Source organism: Terrapene carolina, unplaced genomic scaffold, assembly GCF_002925995.2.
Source record: "Terrapene carolina triunguis isolate 2854851 unplaced genomic scaffold, T_m_triunguis-2.0 Scaffold926, whole genome shotgun sequence".
Taxonomy (NCBI): Eukaryota; Metazoa; Chordata; order Testudines; family Emydidae; genus Terrapene; species Terrapene triunguis.
In genome coordinates this window covers 6,723,305-6,733,408 of record NW_020665277.1, presented here as the reverse complement: position 1 = coordinate 6,733,408, position 10,104 = coordinate 6,723,305, and the positions used below count along the sequence as shown (strand labels likewise).

The 10,104-nt window shown below is 63.9% G+C and overlaps 1 protein-coding gene across 1 annotated transcript in view; it reads left to right on the top strand.

The window, feature by feature from the left end:
• PITPNM1 (phosphatidylinositol transfer protein membrane associated 1) overlaps positions 1-10,104 on the top strand; it is a 23,717-nt gene that overhangs the window by 1,956 nt on the left and 11,657 nt on the right. Inside the window, exons 2-13 of the mRNA XM_026661128.2 lie at positions 801-893; positions 1,056-1,270; positions 1,724-1,845; positions 2,498-2,722; positions 3,509-3,823; positions 4,414-4,509; positions 4,833-4,940; positions 5,920-5,981; positions 6,453-6,697; positions 8,725-8,914; positions 9,242-9,349; positions 9,906-10,066. Of these exons, the coding sequence (XP_026516913.1) occupies positions 816-893; positions 1,056-1,270; positions 1,724-1,845; positions 2,498-2,722; positions 3,509-3,823; positions 4,414-4,509; positions 4,833-4,940; positions 5,920-5,981; positions 6,453-6,697; positions 8,725-8,914; positions 9,242-9,349; positions 9,906-10,066 (1,925 nt within the window). The 5' untranslated portion in view covers positions 801-815. The remainder of the gene's footprint in view (positions 1-800; positions 894-1,055; positions 1,271-1,723; positions 1,846-2,497; positions 2,723-3,508; positions 3,824-4,413; positions 4,510-4,832; positions 4,941-5,919; positions 5,982-6,452; positions 6,698-8,724; positions 8,915-9,241; positions 9,350-9,905; positions 10,067-10,104) is intronic.

The following is a 10,104-nucleotide window of genomic DNA, read 5'->3' as shown; positions in this document are numbered from 1 at the left end:
GGGGGAATGTGGGGTGGCAGGTTTAGTGGCCAGGTTGGGGGAATGTGGGATGGCAGGTTTAGTGCCCTATGCCCAGGCAGAGGTGGGCTGTGTGAGGAGGAGGTTTGGTGCCCCAGGCTCTAGCAGGGGCTGGGAGGTGAGGTTTGGTGCCCCAGGCCCCGGTGGGGGGAATATGAGGCGGGAGGTTTAGTGCCCTAGGCCCAGGCGGAGGTGGGCTGTGTGGGGAGGAGGTTTGGTGCCCCAGGCTCTAGCAGGGGCTGGGTGGGGAGGTTTGGTGGCCCAGGCGGGAGTTATGTGGGGCAGGTTTGGTGGCCCAGGCCATGGGGCTGCGGTGCCCGCACTGCTGTGTTCCCTTTGCTCCGTGAGCAGCCCCCCACCAGCCTTGGGCTGCCAGTACCATCCAGTCAGTTTTGGGGTTGGAACTGGTCAGGGGTCCAACCTTGCCTGGATTGAGACCCAGGAGTCCAGACCTGTCCCTTGATATTGCAGGGCTGGGCAGGGTGGATGCGAGAGGACCTGACGGCGTGTGTGTGGGGGGGTGGGGGGTGGGGATGCACCCTCACCCTCTAGCTCCCCCCCCCATTCCCTGCGCATTGCCATGGAAACGCATCAGGCAGGATGGATTTTTAAGCAGGTCACATGGGGATTTGCTTCTGGTTCCCCATCCCCCATCTGGGGGCCAAGCAGCCAGAAGGGAGGGAGGAGGGTTGGGGCAGGAGAGGAGCAGGGATGGCCCCCTGGGGCGGGGGTCTGTGCGGGGCAGGGGCAATGGGGCTCTAACTTCTCGCCCCTGTCCGCAGGCCCCACCAGTCACCATGCTCATCAAGGAGTATCACATCCTGCTGCCCATGAGCCTCGAGGAGTATCAGGTGGCCCAGCTCTATATGATCCAGGTGAGGGGAGGGGTCTGTGGGTGCAGGGCGGGGTCTGTCTGTCTGGGTGCAGAGCAGGGACTGGGTCTGTCTGTCTGTGAGGGTCTGCACCGGGGGGGCGGTTGGGGTGGGACTGGCGCCAGGGCCCAGGCTGGAACCAATGGGTCAGTGTCTCCCCTCCAGAAGAAGAGCCGGGAGGAATCCAGCGGGGAGGGCAGCGGGGTCGAGATTCTGGCCAACCGGCCCTACAGCGACGGCCCGGGAGGCAGCGGCCAGTACACCCACAAGATCTACCACGTGGGCTCCCACATCCCCAGCTGGTTCCGTGCCCTTCTGCCCAAGGCTGCCCTGCAGGTGGAGGAGGAGTCGTGGAACGCCTATCCCTACACGCGCACCAGGTGCAGCATGGTGGGGGGACGGACAGGGTGTGTGAGGCCAGCTGAGGGGCATGCAGGGGGGAGGGCAGGGAGCTGAGGAACATGGGTAGCAGTGTTCAGGGGCCTGCCTCCTTGCCCTGCCCCCTTGCCCCTGCTGTGTGGGTCTGTCGGGAGGACTTGTCCTGGGGCCGCCCCAAAGTCCCTTGCAGGGCCAGGGGACTGGCACAGAGCAGGGGACAGCCTGCATCGCTGTGGGGCCCCACCTCATGCTGCACTGATGGCCCCAGGGAGTGGGATGTGGGGTGGGGCAAGACCAGGGGAGAAGCTGTGTGGGGTGGGGCTGGTGCAGGCCTGGAGTGGGATGTGGGGAGAGTGAGGCAGAGGGGAAGGTGGGTGGGGGTGGGGCAGGGGCTGCTCAGAGTTGGGGCAGGGCAGAAGGTGCCCATTTTCACCCCCATCTCTCCCATCTCCCAGATACACCTGCCCCTTCGTGGAGAAGTTCTCCATCGAGATCGAGACCTATTACCGGCCCGACTCCGGCAAACAGACCAATGTCTTCAACCTCACGGCCGCCGAGAAGAGGCAGCGGATTCTGGGTAAGCTCTGCTTGTGGGGACACCCGATACTGGCTGGGCCAGTCTGTGCCTTCGCGCTCAGGGCACCTGGCGCCGGCGCAGTCCCGGTGCTGCCCCACCAAGGCGGTGAGGAACACAGCCGGCCCCCAGGGGAGGGAGCCTGTGACCTGCCCAGGCTGTGCTCCGTACTGGGACACAGGGCACAGACTTGCCTCACAAGTGCCTTAGTTGTACGGGAGCTCAGTGCTGGGGAAGGTCTGGCGGGTGGGGCCCAGGGGCTGGAGCCTGGAGAGCTCCCATTCCCTACTTCTGAATCTGGGGTTTGCTGGAGTGGGGAGAAGCTGTTGTCTTCAGCCCTGATGCTCACGTGTGCTCTGTCCCAGAGTGCCGTGGGGCAGGGAGGGCAGAGTGCTGGGAAGGCGGGAGTTCTCCCCACTGTGCCACCCACTAATCTCCCTCCCTTCTGTGCACCGCCCCCTCCCCCACACACACACACTGCTCCAACCCCCCTGTTCCATTGCTCTGCAACAAAAACATTGGGGAATGGGCCCCAGGGCATTGTGGGGAATGGGGCAGGTATTTTCCCTGTCCCTGGGGGGCTGCAGCGGGTGAGACCCCTGGCACTGGGGCAAGCAGGTGCCGTATGTGGGTGCTGACTCCCTGCTGCCCCCAGACACCATTGACATTGTGCGGGACCCCATCTCGCCCAACGAGTACAAGGTGGAGGAGGACCCCAAGCTGTATCGCTCGGCGAAGACAGGCCGGGGGCCGCTGGGCGACGAGTGGCTGGAGGGGGCCATGGCGGCCGGGCCCCTCATGTGTGCCTACAAGCTATGCAAGGTGGAGTTCCGCTACTGGGGCATGCAGTCCAAGATCGAGCAGTTCATCCACGACGTAGGTGAGCGCTGGCCCCAGTTCCCCCCCACGGCTTCCCTGCCCCATAGCGCTGCCCCCCCACCCACCAGCGCTCTCCCTTAGCCGTGCCGCTGGTGCTGCTCCGTAGCACTGCGCCCTGCAGCATTGCCCCTTAGCTCTGCCCTGGTACTGCCCCCTGGTGCAGCCCCCGCCCCCCTTAGCCTCGAGGCCAGTGGCACTGCCTCCCATACCCAGCACTGCCCCTTCCTTGGTGCTGCCTTCCCCAACCCCCTGGCATTGGCCCTCCTACCACTGCCCCTCGGGCACCACTCCTGACCCCTTGGCTTTGCCACCCAGCCCTACCTGGCATTACCCCCTGATGCTGCTCCCAGTGACTCCCCAGCCTCCTGATATGAGGCTGGGGGGCCCAACCAGGGGAGGGGGAGCTGCTCACACAGCCTGCTGGGTCACACTGATGTAGCAGAGCCTTGGCAGGGGGACCCCAATTCCTTGATCCCTCCATGGAGGCTGCATGAGCCCTGGCATGTACATTGGGTCACTCTGGCTCAGGCTGGGGGAGGGGTGGGGAAGGGGTGCTCTGGCGGGGGGCGCAGCAGGGGAGGGGTGCTCTGGCTCAGACTGGGGTAGAGGTGGAGGAGGGATGCTCTGGCTGGGGGGGCCGGCGTGGGAGGGGTGCTCTGGCAGGGGAAGGGTGCTCTGGCTCTGACTGGGCGTGTTTGTGGGGGAGGGGTGTTCTGGCTCTGGCTGGGGAGCCACCGGGGGAGGGGTGCTCTGGCTGCGCCGCACTCCCCTGCCCCTCCCCCCACAGGGCTGCGCAAGGTGATGCTGCGGGCACACCGCCAGGCCTGGTGCTGGCAGGACGAGTGGACGGAGCTGACCATGGAGGATATCCGGCAGCTGGAGGAGGAGACGGCCCGCATGCTGGCCCAGAAGATGGCCAAGTGCACCGAGGCCGAGGAGGAGGCGGCGGCTGCCCCCAGCGCCGAGGGCCGGGCTGAGCTGGGCAGCGCTGACGGGCAGGACCGAGCTGAGGGGCAGGGGCCGCCCGACGCCTCCCCCGACGACGCCTTCGCCAAGCAGTGGTCTACGTCCTCCCGCTCCTCCTATTCCTCCCAGCATGGAGGTGAGGGGGCCGGGGCGGGGGTGGGTGCTGGGGGCATGTGGGGAGTGAGCTGGCGGGGGCAGGAGCGGGACGGGAGGTCTGGCAGGAGGTGGGGCTGCTGGGGATGGAGACGTTGGCATGGAGCGGGATGGGAGCACTGGCTGGAGGGTTGCAAGGGGTGCTGCAGGGAACAGGGCGGGGCTGCTGGCAGAGGCACTGGGGGCAGAGGGGTGGGGTCTGCAGAGGTGCTGGGGGCCGGGGCGCTCAGGGGACAGGGTGGTGCTGGCAGAGGTGCTGGAGGACAGGTACTCGGGGGAAAGGGAGGTGCTGGCAGGGACGCTGGGGGACAGTGGCACTCGGACAGAGGGGTGGGGATGCTGGCAAGGCCACTGGTGGACAGGGTGCTCGGGGGGAGGGGTGGGGTGAGGTGCTGGCAGGGGGCTGGGGCATTCAGGGGGAAGGGTGGAGGTGCTGGCAGGGGTGCTGGGGGACAGTGGCGCTCGGGCAGAGGGGTGGGGTGCTGGCAGGGGGGCTGGGGTGGGATGCTGGTGGGAGAGCTGTGGGGAGGGCTCCCCAGTCTCTGGTATCTGACCCCTGTCCCATTCCCCCAGGGGGGGTATCGCCCCAGAGTCTCTCAGAGTGGCGCATGCAGAACATCGCACGGGACTCGGAGAATAGCTCAGAGGAGGAATTCTTCGATGCGCACGGTACGGAGGGTGGAGGGGAGTGGTCCCCATTCCTGGCGGTTGGTGCGCCTAGAGGGGGTCCCCCATTTCTCAGAAAGCATCTCTGCTGCGGGCGTCCCCTATTCCTACTGGCAGGTGTGCAAGTGGAGTTCTGCATTCCTGGGGGGTATCTCTGCTGGGAGGTCCCCCATTCCCAGGGGTGTATGTAGGAGGATCCCCCATTCCCAGGGGCAGGTGCAAACAGAGTCTCCAATTTCCATGGGTGTCTCTCCCGAGGGTCCCTCATTCTTGGGGGGTGTCTCTTTGAGGAGTGTCTCAGTCTCATGACTCACCCTTCCCTCCAGAGGATCTGTCTGACAGTGACGAGGTCTTTGCCAAGGAGATGACCAAGTGGAACTCCAACGACTTGCTGGACACGCTGGACCGGCCAGGCGAGCTGGACGAGGGGCTGGGTAAGCGTGGGGCAGGGGAGGGTCGGGGCAGGGTAAACACAAGAATGGCCATAGTGGGTCAGACCAAAGGTCCATCTAGCCCAGTATCCTGTCTTCCGACAGTGGCCAATGCCAGGTGCCCCAGAGGGAATGAACAGAACAGGGAATCATCAAGTGATCCATCCCCTGTCGCTCATTCCCAGCTTCTGGCAAACAGAGGCTAGGGACACTATCCCTGCCCATCCTGGCTAACAGCCATTGATGGACCTGTCCTCCATGAACTTATCTAGTTCTTATTGGAACCCTGTTATAGTCTTGGCCTTCACAACATCCTCTGGCAAGGAGTTCCACAGATTGACTGTGTGTTGGGTGAAGGAGTATTGCCTTAGGTTTGTTTTAAACCTGCTGCCTATTAATTTCATTGGGTGACTCCTAGTTCTTGTGTTAAGAGAAGGAGTAAATAACACTTCCTAAAGGACAGGAGAGTGGGAGGGTGGGGGGCAGGATAGGGTTGGGGGACAGGACAGCAGGAGGATAGGGGTGGTGAGGGAAGCAGGGCTTCAGGTGGGCAGGGAGGCAGGAGGGCGGGGGTTGGGATTGTGTAGAACAGGGGTCGGCAACCTTTCAGAAGTGGTCTTCATTTATTCATGGTATTTTAAGGTTTCATGTGCCATGAATACATTTTACATTTACAGGGGCCGGCGGCGGGGACCCCAGGCTGGCAGCAGCGTGCCACAGTAAATCAGCTTGCGTGCTGCCTTTGGCCCGCGTGCCATAGGTTGCCGACCCCTGGTGTAGAGGAACAGAGTGGTGTGAAGGTGGGTGGAGGGTGGCAAGAGGGAGGGAGGCCGGGGAGTGGGTCAGAGCACAGCAGGGCGAATGCTGGGGCCCCCGTGGTCCACCCAGCGCCCCAGGGTAGCGGGGTTGGGATCCAGCAGCTGGGCCCGGCCCCCAGGGCACTTCCCATGCCAGCACGCTCACCCGGGCTTTGTCTGTGCAGGGGACGGGACCGGTGTGGCCAAGCCCAGTGGGAATGGACTGACTGGGGCCAGCTTTGCCGAGGTGTGTGGCCCCCTGCCCTGGCCCCGGCCCTGCCCCCCACCCCACTTCCGGCCCACCTGGCGCTGGCTCCAGCCCTGCCACCTGTCTTGCCTCACCTGCCCTACCCCATCTGGTCTGGCCCTCTCCTTGCAACCCAGATGCCACTTGCCTTTTCCACTAGGAATCACCAGCCATGGCCTCCCCCGGCACAGACACCCCCGACCCCAGTGAGGGGCAGAGCTGGCTGCTCACAGTCCAGTGTGCCTAGGGCAGCTGCGTGGGGCCAAGCGGGGGCTCTCTGCCCCCAGCCCAGAGCTGCATAACCTGGCTAACCTGGCCTTCAGGGAGGTAATCCCAAGTGCCCACTGTGGGCATCGTCTTCCCCTGCACCAAGGGGCACCATTATCTCCCCCCCCCATTAGGGCCACGACCCCCTCCCCCATCATGGGCACCTGTCCCTGCCTCCCCCACTGACGGCATGTGTCTCCGCAGGGTGGCTCTGTGGAGAGCGTGGCGCAGGCCTGCCGAATCCACGCGCTGTTCCTGATCCTGCACAGCGGGAACATCCTGGACCAGGGTGCGGGCGAGCCAGGCTCCAAGCAGGCTGACGTGCAGACGCTGGCCGCCACCTTCGACGCCGTCGCCCGTGTGCACTTCCCCGAGGCGCTGGGCCACGTGGCGCTGCGCCTGGTGCCCTGCCCGCCCATCTGCGCCGCCGCCTACGCCCTGGTCTCCAAGTATGTCCTCCCTCCTGCAGGGGGCGCTGCCTGCAGTCAGGGCTGGCCCCAGTGCGGCGCTAAGGGTGCTCTGCAGCAGGGAGTAGGGTGGGGACTCCATCGGGGGCGCTCTCCCTCATGGCGCTAGGGGGTGTTGCACTCCTGTATCAGCAGATCAGGTGCCTGCTGGGCGTGGTGTTGCCCAGCCCTTTGTCAGGGTGAATAATAACTGCATTGATTGCCAGTTGATACTAATGTAATGAGCTGGGGGCACTAGGGGTCTCGTCCCAGAACCAGGCTCCACAGAATTAAAACTAACAATGCAGTATCTTGTAGGGAACCGCGGGGGGATGGCAAAGACTCTCCCACTGAGGGCAAAGCAAAGCCGTGGCGATTTTTAGTCACGCAATCTCTAGGCAGCAAAGCTCCAAACCCCACACAGATAGCAGGACATTTGGTGCCATTCCCTGCATGTGCTCATCTACTCACACCCTTCCTTGGGGACCTGGTGGGGAGAGCGAAAGGAGCAGCCGTGTCCCTGGCCTGCCCAAGGAGTCCGATGGTCCAGACCCCCGACGCCCAAAGGTGGGTGGTAGATAGCAGTGGAGAGTTGAAGGGTCGCTGATGGAAAGTTAGGCCCCCGCTGCGTGGTGGCTTGGCCTGTTCTAGAGCCTGGGCAATATCACGAACATTCGCTCTGATGCCCAGCCTTCCGTGTCCAAATCTATCTTCCTCACCCTTGTAATATTGGGGTGCCCTTCTCCTGTCGGTTAACACATCAGTGCCTTTTAGCTCATTGTCATGTAGGTCACCTATTGCTAGGGCCCTACCAAATTCTCAGTCTGTTTTGGTCAATTTCACGGTCGTAGGATTTTAAAAATCATAAATGTCATGATTTCAGCTATTTAAATCTGAAATTTCACGTAGGGGTCCTGACCCAAAAAAGAGTTGGGGGGGGGGGTCATAAGGTTATTAAAGTGGGAGGGGGGGGGGGGTTGCGGGATTGCTACCCTTAGCTTCTGCACTGCTGCTGGCGGCAGCACTGCCTTCGGAGCTGAGCAGCTGGAGAGCGGCGGCTGCTGGCCGGGAGCCCAGCTCTGAAGGCAGAGCTGCTGCCAGCAGCAGCACAGAAGTAAGGATGGCCTGGTATGGTATTGCCACCCTGACTTCTGCGCTGCTGCCTGCAGACCTGGGCCCTCAGTCAGCAGCTGCCACTCTCCAGCCGCCCAGCTCTGAGGGGAGCAGTGCAGAAGTAAGAGTGTATAAGGTATAGCATTGCTACCCTTACTTCTGCACTGCTCCTGGTGGGGTGCCGCCTTCAGAGCTGGGCGCCCAGCCAACAGCCGCCGCTCTCTGGCCACCCAGCTCTGAAGGCAGCGCAGAAGTAAGGGTGGCAATACCGTGACTCCCCCTAAAATAACCTTGTGACCCCCTGCAACTCCCTTTTGGGTCAGGAACCCCAATGTGAGAAACACTGGTCTCCCCCATGAAACCTGTATAGTACAGGGTAAAAGCACACAACAGACCAGATTTCACGGGGAGGGACCAGATTTCAAGGTCCATGACACATTTTTCGTGGCTGTGAATTTGGTAGGGCCCTACCTATTGCTCGGGCAAGTTGGTGGTTAGACCCCTGCCAGCGATTCTGTCCCCAAATACCCCAGCCCGGGATCAGTTCAGCGCTCCTGCGGTCACCTGGTACCGTTGTGTCCCAGCTCTCTCGAGCAAGCTATTCCCAGCTCCCCAAACCTCGGGTAACGGCCGGGCCATTTTCTCTATGCTGAGGGCCACGGGCCTACTTTACTCATGCTGACTTGCTTAAGCCAGTGTCTTACAGGACACAGGCCTGTGGTTCCTTGTGTTACTGCTGAGCTAAATGATAGGCTCCATGGGCTACAGTGGGTAGTGGTCCAGGGCGCGGGGCCCTGCCCAGTTGCCTGCGCCATCCCTCAGCTGGCATGGGAGGGGCTGCCTTCCGGCGATGGCACAGGGGTGTGAGGGTCTCCGGGCAGCAGCCGCCTCTCTCACCATTAACCCCTCACCCCCAGCCTCAGCCCCTACAGCCATGATAGGGACAGCCTGTCCAGCAGCCAGGACCACATCCCACTTGCTGCCCTGCCCCTGCTGGCCACATCCTCCGGGAGCTACCAGCATGCCGTGGCCACCACCATCGCCCGTGCCAACCAGGCCCACAGCGCCTTCCTGCACTCCACTGAGGGCTCCGGCTTCTGCGGCCAGGTGGGGGGGCGGCGCTGGGGGAGGCGACGGGGGGCACAGTTGGGAGGAGGGTGGGGCTGACGCTGTGGGGATCAGGGTGGGGGTTGGCTGTGGGGAGTGGGATGGGGGAGTTGTGAGGATGGGGGTCTCTGGCTGTGGGGCTGGAGAAGGGAGCACTGGCTGTGGGGAGGCACTGTGAGGAGTGGGGGTTGGGGGCTGTGGGGGACACTGCGGGATGGGGCGCTGTTGGGAAGGGGGCAGTGGCTGTGGGGGTGGGGCAGGGCTGGGTGGGCTACGGCTATAGGGAGTGGGGTCCCTCCCGGAGCTGACGGTCCCTCCCTCCAGCAGGTGGTGCTGATCGGTGACTGCGTGGGGGGCATCCTGGGTTTCGATGCCCTGTGCCAGAGCCGGGCGGGCACTGCGGGGAGCTGGAGCAGCAGCCGCCGGGGCAGCCTGGTGAGTGCCTGGGCCCCTCTTTGCCAAGGGAGCTCGGGTGGCTCTGGCAGCCCCTCTGTAGGATCCCCCATTTTCACATCACTCTACACTGCCCTGTACCCATCCCCCTAAGCGCTGGAGCCTGCTGGGCTGTCCGTGACCCCGACCCTTTACATAGTGGGGAGGGACCAGCAGCTCAGGGAGCCCTGGTCTGGGATGGGGACGGGCCTCTGAGGGGTGACGGGGTCCAGGGCACGGAGGGCCCCCTGAGGTGGGGACGGTGCCCACGATGGGTAAGGGGTGGTGCTGGTCCTGTGATGGGTGAGTTGGGGTGCCCGCAATGGGGTGGGTGACACTGGCCCCATGAGGGGTGGGGTGTCTGCGATGGGGTGGGTGGCACTGGCCCCGTGAGAGGTGGGGTGTCTGCGATGGGGTGGGTGGCACTGGCCCCGTGAGGGGTGGGGTGCCTGCGATGGGGTGGGTGGCACTGGCCCCGTGAGGGTGGGGTGCCTGTGATGGGGTGGGTGGCACTGGCCTCGTGAGGGTGCTGCCCTCTCACTGCTCACCCACTTCCCAGAACATGGAGCCGATCTCCCCAGAGCTGGGCAGCAGAAAAGACCCGCTGGCCGAGGGGGCAGGGGGGACGGGACGGGCCAGCCCCGAGCCCGGGGTGCTCCCGCCCCCCCAGGAGCAGAGCGACGTGGACTCTGTGCACCAGCAGCACAATTTCCTGTGCAGGTGAGAGCACCCGGGGTGGGGGAGGGCTGCCCTCGATG